General features: G+C 39.0%; 4 protein-coding genes across 14 annotated transcripts in view; 2 read left to right on the top strand and 2 right to left on the bottom strand.

Annotated features, from left to right (window-relative positions):
• The window catches only part of LOC144025437 (uncharacterized), a 344,499-nt gene that overhangs the window by 326,653 nt on the left and 661 nt on the right, over nucleotides 1–17,185 (bottom strand). The gene's annotated exons all lie outside the window — the stretch shown is intronic.
• The window catches only part of LOC144025440 (uncharacterized), a 443,835-nt gene that overhangs the window by 17,883 nt on the left and 408,767 nt on the right, over nucleotides 1–17,185 (bottom strand). The window lies entirely within an intron of this gene.
• ndufc1 (NADH:ubiquinone oxidoreductase subunit C1) lies at nucleotides 4,200–13,918 on the top strand. Of its 2 annotated transcripts, XM_077532683.1 has the most exons (5): nucleotides 4,200–4,342; nucleotides 4,521–4,624; nucleotides 11,655–11,726; nucleotides 12,783–12,819; nucleotides 13,825–13,918. In XM_077532683.1, exons 1-3 carry the CDS (start codon nucleotides 4,297–4,299, stop codon nucleotides 11,712–11,714), a joined length of 210 nt encoding a protein of 69 aa, XP_077388809.1. In that variant the 5' UTR covers nucleotides 4,200–4,296; the 3' UTR covers nucleotides 11,715–11,726; nucleotides 12,783–12,819; nucleotides 13,825–13,918. The 2 variants fall into 2 exon arrangements, with proteins under 2 accessions (XP_077388809.1, XP_077388808.1); XM_077532682.1 differs by lacking the exon at nucleotides 12,783–12,819.
• Nucleotides 16,339–17,185, top strand: part of hars (histidyl-tRNA synthetase) — a 169,395-nt gene continuing 168,548 nt past the window's right edge. For 2 of the 4 annotated variants that reach the window (XM_077531441.1, XM_077531443.1), the window contains exon 1: nucleotides 16,615–16,762. Coding sequence is in view for 2 of the 4 variants with exons in the window: in XM_077531440.1 (XP_077387566.1) it covers nucleotides 16,604–16,762 (159 nt within the window). In the remaining 2 variants the exon portion in view is untranslated. Of the gene's footprint in view, nucleotides 16,763–17,185 lie in introns of all 4 variants that reach the window. The other 2 variants (XM_077531440.1, XM_077531442.1) reach the window with 2 other exon arrangements.

Genomic DNA, 17,185 nt, shown 5'->3' on the forward strand with positions numbered 1-17,185 from the left:
AGGGACCTCGCAGCGGTCGCTGCTCGGGCCCTAATAATAATAATAATAATTTTTACAAAAACAATAGGGACCTCGCAGCGGTCGCTGCTCGGGCCCTAATAATAATAATTCGAACGAAAAACAATAGGGACCTCGCAGCGGTCGCTGCTCGGGCCCTAATAATAATAATAATAATAATAATTTTTACAAAAACAATAGGGACCTCGCAGTGGTCGCTGCTCGGGCCCTAATAATAATAATAATAATTTTTACAAAAACAATAGGGACCTCGCAGCGGTTGCTGCTCAGGCCCTAATAATAATAATAATAATTTTTACAAAAACAATAGGGACCTCGCAGCGGTCGCTGCTCGGGCCCTAATAATAATAATAATAATAATTTTTACAAAAACAATAGGGACCTCGCAGCGGTCGCTGCTCGGGCCCTAATAATAATAATAATTTTTACAAAAACAATAGGGACCTCGCAGCGGTCGCTGCTCGGGCCCTAATAATAATAATAATAATAATAATAATAATTTTTACAAAAACAATAGGGACCTCGCAGCGGTCGCTGCTCGGGCCTTAATAATTTGTGCTGAATTTTTTTGCTGTGTGCCAAGTGCGCATGCTCAGTTCAAACAAAACCCCTACTCCACCGAGCAAACGCTCCCTGCGCACACTCTGCCAATAATGAGAGCGCCACTGCCCCCTAATGTAGTGGACGTGCAATTGCACTTTATTCTCGGACAGTAAAAAAAACATCAAAAACAAAAAATCAAGAAGCATGTTCCCCGAGGTCAAATGCGCCCCCCTTGATGGAGCCTTGCGCCCCCCAACCCCCCCCCTGGGGGGGCCCGCCCCACTATTTGAGAAGCACTGGGTTAAAGTCAGATGAGAGAAGGAGCCGGATCAGCCCGTCCAAGTTCATATATTTAGTTTTTGTTTGTTTGTTTTTTTTAAATGCGAATTTAAAATAAAGCAAGGTCTTTTATCCTGGGCCAGGTGAGTAGCTAATGCTTGTATTGTTCACTGCTGCTGTTGCAGTTAAATTACTACTCACTATTTTTGTCATTTGATTGTTATTTTGATTGTTGTTGGTTGAAGTTTTAATTTTGTTGCTTGTTTATTGTATGGAGCCTATTAATCTGTTCAATAAAAATGAGAGGGAAAAAAAAACATTTTCTTTGCTTGATAACTGTTGCTATTTGCAGTCAGTAGAGTGCAATATTTAGTTCACCAAGTCATTTATCAAAATGTATGGTAAATTTGTCGTAAATATTTAAAAGAAAAGCTAAAGAGAGCCGTTTGAGAGCCTCTTTTCACTGAGCCGATCCAAATGAACCGGCTCACCGAAAAGAGCCGAAAATCCCATCACGAATGTCAAGCAGATCAGTGGCGTCAAGACGCTATATGTGACCCCTGCACGATCTGAGGCATTAAACTACGGCCATTACACTAGAACAAAACATCTTGAGTAATTCCTGTATGTACGACGGTACACATTCGTACAATTAGAAAAATAGATTATATATACATATTTTAAATAAGCGATAATGGCCTAAATTATTTTATTTTGAAATGCAAAATCAGATTTGGGTCAAAGTACATTCGTTGGATACCTGTGGCGGTGTAGTGTGCTGTAGAAGTGCTCTGGTCCTGGGATAACTGAATTTTCTTTTTTTTTTTAAATAAAGGTATACATTTTAGACGAGTTTTATTTGAAATATAACACGAGATTTTCATCTAAGTAGGCCTACTTTGGTTGGATACCTGGTGTGGTGTATTGTCCTGTAGAACTGGTCTGGCCCTGGGTTAACAAAATTAATTTTTAATGATTTTTTTTTTAACTCAGCAATAATGGTCTAAATTTCAAAGGAGTTTTATTTGGAAATGCAACATCAGAATTTGGTCAAAGTACTTTGGTTGGATAACTGGGGTGGTGTAGTCCATCCATCCATCCATTTTCTTGACCGCTTATTCCTCACAAGGATCGCGGGGGGTGCTGGCGCCTATCTCAGCTGCCTCTGGTCAGTAGGCAGGGCACACAGAGACGAACAACCAACCACACTCACAAGCACACCTAGGGACAATTCGGAGCACCCAATTAACCTGCCATGCATGTCTTTGGAATGTGGGAGGAGACCGGAGTACCCGGAGAAGACCCACGCGGGCACGGGGAGAACATGCAAACTCCACCCAGGAAGGCCGGAGCCTGGACTCAAACCGGAGTCCTCAGAACTAGGAGGCGGACGTGCTAACCACTCGATCACCGTGCCGCCCGGTGTCACTTAGAATTGGTCTGGTCCTGGGATAACATAATGGTTTCTTTTAAATCAGCGATAATGGTCTAAATTTCAATTTTCAAAGGAGTTTTATTTTGAAATACACCACCAGATTTTCGTCTAAGTACTTTGGTTGGATACCTGGGGTGGTGTAGTGTCCTGGCAGGGGCGCAACTACCTACTTTCTGAGGGGTATGCAGACACATGAAAGGCAACTAAAGTTTGCCACTAGATGGCACTAAATTCTACACACTGTCACTTTAATCAGAAATAAAAAAGATATATACCATAACAAATAACAGCAGCAGCACCCAGTGCACAACACATTCTCTGTAGTGGAAATATGAAATTATGAGATTTGAAGAACAGTTTGTACTCTGTTGTTGTGTCTTTGCACCAAGGTTATTTTAGTTCACAAAAACTAACAAAATAAACAAAATAAAAAAAAACATTAACTAAATAAATTAAAAAATAAAATAAAATAAAAAACCTGTAACAAACTACATTTTATGGAACTAAATCTACGGTAACTATAATTACTGTATCGCGAAAATGTCCCTCATTTTCATTTTTGATAATTTTATACATGAGCCTTTGGGATTATTTTAATTGTGATTTTAAGTACCGGTATATATATTTCTATATTAACCAGAATAAGAATGTTTGAAAGTGTCGCACACGAGTGATGTCTTGTATCAGCAGCCAATAGAAAAGCACCTTCAGATGACGTCCCTCCTTTGTTATTTGATCATTACATGTGCTCCAAATAAGGGCTCCAGGTGGGGGAGTGGAACCGTCACTTGCCTTTGGTGCCGGTTGGCGTGGGTTCGATCCTCAGCCTGCGAGGGGCCCATGTGTGGCTTACATAAAGTGAGCCTCGTGTGTGAGTGTAATGAGTGAGTGGATATATATAAAAAAAAAAAAAAAAAAGGCCACGCCAAGTCTTCCGCGTCTCCGCATCTGTCCATGCTGAGTCAGTTCTGCCCCCTTTCGTCACCCCAAGGCTACCCACGTTTCAGCCTGTCAAAGTTACTTTAGTTACTGTCATCCTTCTTCTTGCCTGGTTTTTCCGCCTCTGGGTCCATCCACCACACCCCCACCATAACGACCAGTATGTCTGTCACAGCTCATTTGAATCACAGAACTGAATTTGAAAAGTGAAAATAAAAAGTTGCACTTTTAGTGGGGATCAAATTCAGTTTCAGAAGAAATGAAATAGATTTTATAATTTTAATTTCGGTTTCAAGTTTATTGGACTTAAAGTTCCAAACAAATATATTCAAATTTTGAAAATTCAGGTTCAGTTTTTTAATTCAGTGATTCAACTCAAACCATACAAATTAAATTTATGTAAGCAGCACCTGTTTAGGTAGAACAGGGTCAAAGTGACACAAGAGGATGCTAAAACAACATAAGCCATAATTTTGTCTGGGAATTTACCGGAAAATTAACTGGAAAATTAACATGTTTGCTTTGTTCTTGTTTTTGTCATCTTATTCTTCACTGCATGACCGATTTCTGTTTCATGTACAGCACTTTGTATACAGCAATGCATGTTTTAAAGTGCTTTATAAATTTTAGTTGAGTAGCGTTGCGAGTTGCGACACAAGAAAGCAGCCTACTAGCAACTGTGGTACTGGAAGATAAGATAGAGACTATTTAACAAGTGATGCTGCTCAACTGTAGAGTTAAAGAAAAAAAAATGACATTAAGGGTAAACTTTAAGTAACGTCACAATTGGCAAAGTAACTTGAGGTTAAAATCGAGAATCATCTTGGTGCTGCATCAACATTCAAAACCAGTTAATTATATATTTAAAAGAAACGCGTTTAATTATATAAACGATAAAGACGAGAATATTTAAGTTATCTTAATATTTTTTTTCCTGCTTTGGAGCTTGAGCCACGCTCCAGTCCGATAGGTGGCGTTAACATACTTGAACGCTGGTTTCCACCCACCATTCAACTCAAATAAGACGACGAAGAAGAAGAGGGTATTTTTGAACTTTAAATCGAAAAGGAAACTAAACAAAAATGAGTGTGGCCAGTTTTTTCGCTCGACCGTATTTTGTCCACAGAAGTGAGTAAATTATGTGGGAGGCATAATTACATTGTATCGGACTTTGTGGCTTTCGACTGTAATTCCGGCAAGGCGTGCTGATTTTGTTTTGTTTGACCTTAGCTTAGCATTCTTGAATCTTAAACGCTGGCTTGATGTCGCCCTAAACGTACTAATGGTTACCACTGTATGTTTGCAGTTGGGACCAGGACTTTGTTTACAAGTGTGAAGCGTGACCCTAATTCCCCCAACTGGTTACGAGTGGGACTTGCCTTTGGATCGTCTATTTTCCTGTGGAGTCTGGTAAATGACTGTTTGCTGAAGTAATTGTCATTGCAAATATTGTCCTCGTTTCCATGGAAAGTCAACGAGCAAATTATTAACGTGACTGGCAATTATTCTCGTTCGATCTTAATTGCATCCTTTTGACTCCAGTGATCGTGATATGGGTCATTCAGTGTCAACTCACAGACCCTCCCCAATGACACCTCTAAAGTTTGCCTGATTTTATTCCGTTAGTGCCTTATTATGATGTCAAAAGAAAGAGCAATTGACATGCGGTGATTCCTACACATCGATGGTAGGCGGTGGGCCGAGGCCACCTATCTGGTTTAGTTTTAGAGATCAATGATCACTGGTAAGGGAAGACCTGGATCGTTTATGTTTTGAAGTTTATTTTTTTCTGAATCAGATATTGTTTGTTGGCACTCGTAATTATTGCACATTTTCCCAAAATCAAGTGGCAAATGTCATTAAACATGCAGGAAAACGCTGCAGACTACAATGGCCAGAAGCACTTGACGCTGCAAATCACGTGATGCGGACGTCCGTTTTGTTGACGATTGACGGCTAACTTAAAAAAAAAAAAAAGGACGAATTAACTATTGACGGAGGTAGGTTTCCTTCCGTCAGTGTAAGCATCAATCCGTCACACCGTCAATTAATGTATCCCAATGACAGACGTCAAATTCTTCAATAAATGTGTAATTTCTTGCGATATATCAATGAATAGACTCACTCACTTCATGTCCATTCGTGTTGTCTTTTAATGGGGTTACTCCAAAACAGATAATCAATTCGTAGATGTCTTAAGGGCTGGACTCTCATCAAATGTGTGAAATTTTGAGAAGATAGGATCACCTAGATCAAGTTAAAACAGCTTTTATTGTCATGAATAATCTTCAGACTTTGCGGCACCATAACAGCCACGCCTATGGAGTTAGAATCATGCCAAAACCCTGTAAACACAAAAAACGTGATCTACGTACACAAAATCTGATACACGTACACAAAACGTGATCTACGTACACAAAACCTGATCTACGTACACAAAACGTGTGTTCTACGTACACAAAACTTGATCTACTTACACAAAACCTGATCCAAGTACACAAAACTTGATCCACGTACACAAAACGTGATCCACGTACACAAAAACTGATCTACGTACACAAAGAAGCATATCTTCAATTACAACAACAACAACAAAATGTTTTGCGTACGTAAAAAGCAATTCTACATTTACGGATACAACTCACGTGACTTTTGGCAGTGATATTCTGCCGAGCAGTTTTACGTGCCGAAAACCCATGATCCACACGCGCAAACCCAGTAAACTTTGCAGCAGGGGGCGCTGTTGAATCAGCGCCGTATTGAGAGAGCGTTTGGCCAACTCGTTGAAGAACTACTACGCTGTGATTGGCCAACTGCAGGTCACATGACATATGGACGCCTTTTCCTCACCATGGTGTTTGTGCAATTGGCGTTGCTATTGTTATTATCACTTACATATTGCAATTATGCCGTGTTATTCAGAATGGCGTTGTTCACAATTACAACCAGGCAGTGGCGTTATGATGCAGGATTAGATTTAGGGTTAAATAAAGTAAGTAAAATACCACGATTTGATGTAGGTGGGACTGCACACTGCAGCTTTCTACCTCGTCAAATGAGTGGTGTGCCGTTACTTTTTTTTTTTTTTTTTTTTAAGACTTTACATTAAAGAAGTGTTTGTTTGTGAATGCCATAAATGCCCAATGCAACATGTTACGTAATCGCAGCGGCATAGTAACGACAAGGCTATTTACTGTAAGTTTGCAATAGTTGGTTCAATAAAGCATCTAAAAAAAAAAAAAAAAAAAGTAACGACAAGGCGTCCATATGTCCTGTGACCAGCAGTTGACCAATCACAGCGTAGTAGTTCTTCAACGAGTTGGCCAAACGCTCTCTCAATACGGCGCAACAGCGCCCCCTGCTGTAAAGTTTACTGGCTTTGCGCGTGTGGATCATGGGTTTTCGGCATGTAAAACTGCTCGGCAGAATATCACTGCCAAAAGTCACGTGAGTTGTATCCGTAAATGTAGAATTGCTTTTTACGTACGCACATTTTGTTGTTGTTGTAATTGAAGATATGCTTCTTTGTGTACGTAGATCAGGTCTTGTGTACGTAGAACACACGTTTTGTGTATGTACATCAGGTTTTGTGTACGTGGATCAGGTTTTGTGTACGTGGATCAGGTTTTGTGTACGTAGATCAGGTTTTGTGTACGTAGAACACACGTTTTGTGTACATAGATGAGGTTTTGTGTACGTGGATCACGTTTTGTGTATGTGGATCACGTTTTGTGTACGTGGATTAGGTTTTGTGTACGTAGATCACGTTTTTTGTGTTTACGGGGTTTTGGCATGATTCTAACTCCACACACGTCCTTTGACGAAAAGATACAATATTCGGTGTGGGGCATGATCAACATCTTAAAGCTTTTCTGACCAATTTTCAACTGGATCCCTTCCACGAGCTTGGCACAGTAGCTAAAAAACGTCAAGTTTGACATGTATTGTCACCATTAGGTGGCGCGATATGTATAACTGAATTTTATCATATAGATGTTTTCAGGCCATGACTATTAAGTTGCATGAGAAGTTAGGGATTTTTTGGAGATGGGAGTTATTAAGCATTAACTCTTTCTGGACAAATTACATTTTAAAGGCAATATTTGATGCCCCGCCCCAGTCATATTGTATTCCGAAAAGTCAAGATTTTTTGCCCATTTGTTGTCTCATGTCTTGAGATGATACATGCCAAGTTTGAAGTCAAGCGGATGAAAACTGTTTTCAAAGCATGATCACAGTGAATGTGCCAAAATGGGCCAAAATTGGACTAAAAAATTCATAGCTCACTTCCTGTACATTTTAGCTATATGGTGCCAACAGACTTTTTTTGTGCGTCTCGGGGTGCTACACGTGCCCGTCAATTTTCGTAGCTTGAGGTCACACAGACCACTAGCACCCTCTACTGCTCTCTAGCGATATAACACTTGAGTCACTACACAACAAAATGTGTCAATGAGTCACAGTCGGGAACAAACAAGAAGTTAAAAAAAAGCAAGCATTGGCTTTGATTAAAATGGTTAAGATATTAAGAGATTTTTCTGTCATTTTGCTTTTTATACAAATTGGTGTTGGTGGCAGTCGCCGTGATTGGCTGTGCTAATACTAGACAGGAAATAAATCACTTGTTACTTTTCCTCCAGTAGGCTAACCTCCCTGAGTGATCTTTTTTTTCTATTTAATTTTAAAAATGTATCACAACATAAATCAAAGTTCAGTTAATTGTCATTGTCTTTACTACAGGAGACAAAGGTTTCATGTGAATTCAATAAACAAATTGAACGAGTAATAAATGATGAGCACATCACTCGTATATTTTATTTATGCTTTTATTGTTGCAATTGAATGCAAATCTACATTCAAGAACATAGCTTGCATAGTTATGTGGTGTAAAACGGTGTAGACGTGACATCATCTCCCAGCGGAGCTCTTTGCACAGATTTACATTTTCTAGATAAATAGCCAATCAGTAATCTCAATTTGACACACTGCATTTGAATTGAACCATGTCTAAAATGTACAATAACTTACTTCTTCACAATTATAAACCCTGCATTTTACTTAGTAGATATGTTCCTCGCTGTAACAGTATTTTTAATGTTTGGAAATTGGAATTGTATTTGATGAAACCATGAAAGTAAGTGGTGTCACAAACAATGACTTTGGAAGCGTGTTATACAATTTGCTGTATCCACAGGTAGGTGTCAGTAATGCGTCATTGCTTATGGCAGGGGTGTCAAACTCGTATTAGCTCAGGGGCCGCATGGAGGAAAATATATTACTAAGTGGGCCGGATCGGTCAATAACATGAATGCAAATGTAACGTGGCAACACTTTTCCTGTATGTGTTCTGGACGTGTTAAATCTACCTGTTTTGCATATATATTGTTCCCAGAATGCATTGTGTGGCACAGTTAATGCATTCAGTCGCCGCCATTTTCACTCAAGCAACCCCCTTCACTCCCGGCTGTTTTCCTATATTTTGACTGAATTTTGCAAGGCCCACAGAATATTGTGTTCTTTTGTTTTAAAAACATGGAACCGACCAACAGAAAGATTGGAATCTCTTCTTTCATCAGGAAAGAAAATGTATATTTCTATCTGTTTTGCAGCAATTAACATTAGAATATAGCTAGGTTTTACCATGATTCACAAATCTGTGTAAAACTGTGGGGGAAACAGCTTGTTAAAACAGGGCCCTGGTTGATCTCTTATACTCTGCTGCCACCCGCTGGCCGTTTTTGTAATAACTGCTACTGCTGCAACAGTTCTCTTCAGTTCAGAGCCTGCATCAAAGCCTTCTGTATGCTCTATTATAAAAAAAAAACAAGTATAAATACGTCTTTGGAACACTGTTAATATTTAAAATAGAACGTATTTATACGTTTTTGGGAGCAAATTAGTTAATGATGATATAAGGATGTTAATCCTTGTCATATTTATTGTGTTACCAGTAATTAATTTGTGTCGTATTTAATATGTTTATGTCGGTTTATGATTTAAAAATAAATAAATAAACACAACATAACTTTAAGTTGTGTGTAAAATAATGACATCCAGGACGATTCCCCGTGCAAGTTGCATTGCTCATCTGAGGCCTGCTTGTGAAATTATAAATGTACAGTAAAACCGCCGCTGACGAACGCTTAAGCTCACGAACTTTTCGCCTCAAGAACATTAAATTCGCGAGCATATAGTCTCTGCTGACGAACTAGTTTTCGGCGGACGAACGAAACCACGCGGTCGAACAGCCACGGTGGCGGCCACGAGAAGCTGACGCACGCTCACGGCTTCCCAGTTCGTCACCCCCTTTCTTTGAGTGCGGACGCGGTTTGTGTTTGATAGACATTTTGGACCATATTGAGTGTACTTTTGCTATTATGGGACCGAAAAAGACCCCACCACAGACTAGTGTTAAGCCTAATGCTGCGTTCTCAACCAAAAGCGAGGGACGGCGATTCAGCGGCGCGTTTGCATTGTAGTCAATATAGTTCGCGCCACTAAAAAAAGCGAAAGTGCTATCACGTACCTCAAAATAGGAGAAAATAGTGCCACGGGTGTTTAGTCCCAGGAAAGAAGTGAAAACAGTTGGCGGTGCTCACTTTGTTGACTCGCTAAAGTGCTCCAATTCCTTGTTCACCAAGGGAGACGCCTCCTCCGCTCCGGTGAGCACGAAAGCGCGAATGAACGGCAACCGTTCCATAAACACTCTCCGCGGTGAAACGCTCGCGAATGAAGTAAGTACCATTGCTACCATCCTTAAGAACTACCATCACAAAGGTAAATAAAACGACTTTATTATACAGTACAGTTTATTTCTTTAATTACAATACAATAGCACATTTATTATACAGAAAATAAGGTATATTTTTGTGTAGTTTTAAGGCTGATTTAGTAGAAAATTATGTTTTATAGGGACCTGGGAACGGATTATTCTCATTTTAATGGTTTCTTATGGGAAATAAATGTTCAGAAGACGAACTTTTCGCCTTACACACACTTTCTGGGAACCAATTATGTTCATGAGCTGAGGTATCACTGTATATGTTTTGATTGTGGCCAGCTGATTAATTGGTCCGACATTACAAATTATTTTTTACTTTACAAAATCATCTCGCGGGCCGGATTAAATCCCTTCGGGTCGTATTTTTGACACCCCTGGCTCATGGCATGAAGTTTGATGTGAGCCTGTTATAAAGTGGGCGGAGAGTCCGTCAGTCTGTCAATGCTGGTGGGCTAGAGGTCCATCAGTCCGTCAATGATGGCGGCGCGCCAATGCATGGCGAATGACGGATTGATGATTACAGTGCCGTTGAACTTTAGATATTGAGGGATTGACGATGACGGAAGATGGTCCTGACTGTTGACGATTGCCGAATGGCGGATGCTCAAAATTCATTTACGCGCCCACCTCTGAGTAATATAAGGCATCAACTATAGGGCTGGGTATTGCCGCCAACCTCACGATACGATACGTATCACGATACAGGGGTCACAATACAAAACGTATCGCGATACAAATGTATCCCAATACTTGATCTTCAAGGCGATACGTATTCCGATATATTATATTAATTTTCTTGCATTTTCTAATAACAGTCATATCTATACCTAAAGGATATATTTGTTATGCTGACTGGCAAAAATATATAGCAGCTCTTCTGGTTTACCACCTTGTGGCATGCCAGGTCTAAATGTGTACGCATTACAGAGCAAGGAGCAGTTTTCACAGACACACTGGGAAAATGTATTAATAGGCATGAGCCGATTTGAGCAAAAACATCAAAGTATTAAAATTACAGCTCTAAAATGTGCTTATTTGAAATATTTGGGGAAATAAAAACAGCATTTTTTTGATGTAACACATTCTATTTCGTTTTTAAACAAAATATACGAAAATTGGTACATTAAGAAATGTGCCATGTTAAGTTTATAAGTAAATAAATGTTGATATTCTTTCTCTGCTTTCATTTTTCTTAGCAAGACACAATGTCTAATCACTGGTGAGCTATTTTTGCATTAATTGAAAGCAATTAATTTCAAAGACTCTGCTGGTTTTTATTTTTTAGGTAAAATGCAAGCTGCAAAGGCAAACGTTAACTGCCTATTTAAAGTTAACGAGCAATATCGATTCTGACGCCTGCGTATCGATACATGTATTGTCATGAGGCCCGCAACGATATATTGCCGTATCGATTTTTTGAGCACACCTCTACAAAACACGTCATCAAAATAGCAAACTTTAATGTCAAATGACACAAAAACTGCAGGATCACACATGGAGAACTTTTGGCGGTGAAGTGCTCGTATAATTTACTTTCAAATAGCGCAAAAAGTGGTTGGTTGGCCCTCTGATTTGTGGAACAAAAGTCGATAGCCTAATGGTACATTTGTTGCAAAACAGTGGTCTCATTCATAAAATTTGCTTCTCTACCTTGTGCAGCTCTTCAAACAGCACCATGCAGATGTACGCGAGTACAAATTGAGGAACAACCTCGAGTAACCCAGCTCTGTGGTAATTATTTTTCATTTTTTTCACATTTCATTTTATCTATGCTATAAACATGAGACAACTATAGCAGATTATCCATATATTGGTCAGGTAATAAATCCACGATAATCTACGATGAAACTACTTCAGGCAGTAGGCGCGGCACGGGGAGAACATGCAAACACCACCCAGGAAGGCCGGAGAAAATTACTTATATATTAAATCCAATTAAATCAATATTAATATTCCTCAGAAATTGTATGCTTCAAAAACGTTGAAACATAAACTATGTTTCAAAACTTTAAAATTGAAGATATACAGTAATACGAGGGGTGTGCCATCTTAGGCAGATTACAATTAAGTAGGGCTGGGTATCAATTCAGATTTCCAAAATCGATTCGATTCAGAAGGGCCCGATTCGATTCCTCATTTGAAGGAGAAACACACCCGAAGTCGATGCTAACTTCCCGTTAGCATTTGCTAACTTCCTGTTAGCGCTAGGCTAGCGATGTTTTGAAAATGAAGCGTGCTTTGTATTTAAATATACAGTGGATGTAATTCTTAACATTGTACTATTTAGTTTTACAGTTAACTCCAACTGCGGTTTCAATAAACATCTTAAAGGATGCTTAGGGGACAACAGAATAACCAGAATAACATACGCTACACGCTTGCTAGCTGCTAATGCTACGCAAATAAAGTGGTGCATTCAGGGTACTCTCACAGTGTCGGAAAGTTTGGCTTTCTTCGATAACGTTTTAAGGAGAGAATAATTGTCCATTTAGCTCAATTGGGCCGATGTTTGAAGGCCAATCATCGGCCAATTATAATCGTCGGGCGATTAATCGGTCAGGCCCTATTTGGCACATTAATTTACGGGGGAAAAAAAACTGTATTAAAAGTAGCAATTCATGGTTTTATGAATCGATATAGGCCTATGAAAAGGAATATCGATTGTATATTGATATTTTAGACCCAGCCCTACGATTAAGGGTGCTACGATTTGATTGAACGATTATCATGATACTAATCACGATTGTCACGATTATCACGATTTTCAATGCATCTTTTTTCCCCCAGATTTTTTCTTACTTTGTGGCTACTTCATACTTTTAAGGTATATTCATTCATCAGTATTCATTAATTAAAGTATCCAAACCAATTTGTGTCCATTACTTTTTATTTCCAATCACCAAATGATCCAACAGGAACGATGGAAACGATGCCCATACAACACAATGCTGCCCTTAAAGTGCTCTTTTTTCACAAGAAGGTGCAAAAACAATTGTTTCAAAGGCAGTACTTTTCAAAAATAGATTTCTCTATTACAAGAAAATAAGATTTACTCTGGTGGAATGAATTCCACATTTTCTAGAAAATTTTAACTCTTTTACTGACACACATTATAAAAAAATTTAATATGACGAAGGCTTTGATCATTTACATCATCCTTGAAAACAATTTCATCATGTTTCATTGTAATTTAACTCTTTGACTGCCAAAGACGTTTCATGATGATTAGTAAAATTCCAATGAATGGAATGCGATCTTTCATTGAGTAGCCACACTGTATATGTAGTAAAGGCAAACAATATTCTTTTTGCCTTGAAAGATGAGTTAAAATGCTCAAAAGCGGCTGGCACTGTGGATTTTTTTAATTTTGTTTTTATAACGCCTGGCAGTCAAAGAGTTAATATGCAATGAGCCTATTTAAAAGCGATACAATGCTGCCATCTGCTGGCCATAGATAGTGTTTTTGATTCCACAAGTCATTGACCAGGCAGCGCGTGCTGCACTTAGACAGCAAACTGCCCATTGATAAAAAACCAAAACAAAAAAAAACGTAGTTGACACCATTTAATGTTTATTGCGACATACATCGTGATTTTACTAATTGTTATTAAACGTTTTTGGCGGTCAAAGTTAAACGTAAAGTGCCTTTAGAAATAAATAAGACTTCTTTGAACCAAAATACTTTGTGTTTTCACAGATTATGTGTCCTTCAGGTTACATTTTATGACCAATTTATACATAAATCCGTATAATTCCACAATGTTCACATACTTGTATGTCTGTGAAATGGATGAGCACAATAAAAAGTGATTTTGTTTTTCTGTTGCAGGGGGTCAGCATGGACTTAAGTTCCTGTTTTTTTTTCTTTGTGATTTGTCACATCGTATTCGGCAATGAATAAATATTTCTCATGAAAATACAAATGATCTGTCATCTTATTCTATGCAGTCTGTCGTGAAATCTGCATGTGTCGTGTTGCTCGTCAACGGCTGGCTCACTCGCCTTTCAATACATGAATGGAACAGCTCCAAATATGTATTCACTTATGAGCACAGTACTCGGATTAAATTACCTTTATTTTATTTATTAAATAATCAATGCAAAAAACGAGGGGTGCACGATAATGCTATTTTCAACCGATACCGATAAAGCAATCTTTTAGAAAGTGCCGATGTCAATAACCGATAAGTAAGCCGGTAACTGCTTGCAAAAATAATTTGAATACAATTGAAATCAAATTGGTCAATAATTGCCACTAATTATCGGCGGATTTCGCTATTATCTGTTTATTTGTATGAAACCAAATAGGGCGATAATTATCGGTAAATTTCTTTATGATCTGGTTTATCTGTATGAAATCAAATTGGTCGATAATTTTAGCAAATTTCTTTGTCTGGTTTATCTGAATGAAATAAAATTGGTCGATAATTGCCGATAATTTTTGGCAAATTTAATTATTATCTGGTTTATCTGTATGATGTCAAATCGGTCGATAATCGCTGATAATTATTGGCAAATTTCTTTATTATCTGGTTTATCTGTATGATGTCAAATTGGTCGAGAATCGCCGATAATTATCGGCCACCGATATTATCATGCATCCCTACTATTAATACAAATGACCACTCTATACCTTATATTTCAAGTCAGGAGTTTCCCCAAACGGCGGCACCATTTTTGGGCCTTCTTTAAGTTAAAACTTAATTGATTTAGTGTAATTTGCCCCATTCGGGCTAAGTCAATTTCTTAGCGCCTTCCTTTGGCGCTTTCAATGTGTAGTGATTCTCCCGTCTAGGGTTCTGGAACACCCAAAAACTCATCACACAGCCACTGAACAGGTGTCAGCCATTAAAACGTGAGGATGCCTGCAAGTCCCAGATAGTGGCGTTTTCCTAAGACATACAAATTCCAATGAGATCCATTTGGAATATATTTCACACACACACCCCCACACACACACACACACACACACACACACACATATATATATATATATATATATACATATATATATATATATATATATATATATATATTTATATATATATATATATATATATATATATACACTGTATATATATATATATATATATATATATATATATATATACACTGTATATATATATATACACTGTATATATATATATATACACTGTATATTATTGATGAATTTTAAAGTAACTAAGTCAACTTTAATTCTATAAGATGAACATTTTACTTTTGACCTCTTTACATTATAGTGAGTCTGCATTGTTGCACTTTACAGTAAGTCTGCGGTGTGTGTGTTTTAAATGACCCCCCTGCCTCTCAAAACCTATCCTATTATATTGGCCACACATTGTTCTAAAGACAGTAAAAATACTGCAGACTAAACGAAAATTATAACAATGAAGACTCACTAGGAAGGTAATGGGGTCAAAAGTAAACGTTCGTCTTTAAAACCTGTAAAATTAAAATAGTTTCTTTATCTCATTCACTGCCAGTCATTTTAGAAAATTTTAAAATTTTCAATACTCACGTGATATTACATTCAATAATTATATAGAAACCGAATCTACCAAAGGGCGGCACGGTAGACGAGTGGTTAGCACGTCCGCTTCCCAGTTCTGAGGTCTCCGGTTCGAGTCCAGGCTCGGACCTTCCTGGGTGGAGTTTGCATGTTCTCCCCGTGCCCGCGTGGGTCTTCTCCGGGTACTCCGGTCTCCTCCCACATTCCAAAGACATGCATGGCAGGTTAATTGGCCGCTCCGAATTGTCCCTAGGTGTGCGTGTGAGTGTGGATGGTTGTTCGTCTCTATGTGCCCTGCGATTGGTTGGCAACCAGTCCAGGGTGTCCCCCGCCTACTGCCCAGAGCTAGCTGAGATAGGCGCCAGCAGCCCCCGCGACCCTTGTGAGGAATAAGCGGTCAAGAAAATGGATGGATGGATGGACGAATCTACCAAATAACAGAATAGACTCCCTACTTTTTGCCCCGTCCCATTCTTTTATAATTGACAGTAGAAAAATGTAGGTTTGCCAAAATACAGCCATTTCTGCCATGGACTCTGAAACTATGTTTATTTTGTATAAAATGGGGCAATTATGTCATCTACCGGTGGTTGGGCATCAGTAAAGTTGTTTACAAGTTTGATATTTACAGTGGAGCAGAATCAGATTCTCCCCCATTTAGCACCGCTCTAAAAAATACAATTGACAAGTGTACTTGTCAAAGGCAGGGAAGGAGTTAATAGCATCAAGAATCTAAGATGTTTTTTCAATAATGTATCATGTTTTTACGAACGCGTCCTATCGCGCAGGCATATAAAGGTATTTTGTTCCTAGTGGAGTTGCGGTAGTTAGCGATCCAAGATGGCAGGATCTTCTGCGCATGCGCGATACCGATCGTGCAGGGTCACCGAAAGCGTCTTCACAGGGGGTTCTGGGTGGAGGAGTGGAACCATCACTTACCTTCGGTGTACCTCCGGTTGGTGTGGGTTCGCTTACCCGCCTGAGAAGACCCCGTTTATTTGTGTGAGTGAGTGAAGAAGAAGAAAAAGAAGACGAAAAGAAAAGAAAAAGGGCACTGGTGCCGTTGCATAAACGGAAGTGACGTGGCTGATGCCATGACATGAGGCTGCCGCTAAATGCACGAGCCCTTACTGAGTCGGTAGGACCGATTGAGACCTTCGACTTAAAAATGGAAGGCAAAACTAAGATCCAAGAAGCTATCACAATTCAAGGTGAAATAGTTCGGAGGATGAAGTCTGAGAAGGCAAGCAAAGAGCAGGTAAGCAATGTTATGATTGCGTATAAGTGGCCTTTCATTAACCATTTACGGGTCTTTAAGATGTACCCATATGCCACATTTGAGTGCATGGCAACGAAGTGGATATTTTACCGTGACCGACAACTCGCCATTTTGCGCTCTTTTGCCGCGAATCGTGCACCAGTGAATGCGTACTGGCTAGTGGCATAATGGTGAAACTGCGAGGACCCAGAAATTATACTATAATTACTTGACGAGGGTTATAGTTTTGGCTAGACTGGTAATGCCGGTAACAGCCTGAGGGTTAGGGCTAGGCTAGTATTGCCGACAACAGCCTATGTTCTGACGATTGTGGTTGGGTTGGTAATGCCGATAGCAGCCAATCTTCAGTGGCAAAACAAAATGAAAACTTAAGAGAAAAAACACAGAAGGGGTGAAGCGAGA

The sequence above is a fragment of the Festucalex cinctus genome, chromosome 9 (assembly GCF_051991245.1).
Source record: "Festucalex cinctus isolate MCC-2025b chromosome 9, RoL_Fcin_1.0, whole genome shotgun sequence".
NCBI classification, from domain to species: domain Eukaryota; kingdom Metazoa; phylum Chordata; class Actinopteri; order Syngnathiformes; family Syngnathidae; genus Festucalex; species Festucalex cinctus.

Bases quoted from the DNA above. Each gene is read 5' to 3' on its own strand.
- ndufc1 (XM_077532683.1), top strand. From the start codon at position 4,297: ATGAGTGTGGCCAGTTTTTTCGCTCGACCGTATTTTGTCCACAGAA. The intron at 4,343-4,520 runs GTGAGTAAATTA...GTATGTTTGCAG, and splicing joins ACCGTATTTTGTCCACAGAA to TTGGGACCAGGACTTTGTTT. The intron at 4,625-11,654 runs GTAAATGACTGT...TACCTTGTGCAG, and splicing joins CTATTTTCCTGTGGAGTCTG to CTCTTCAAACAGCACCATGC.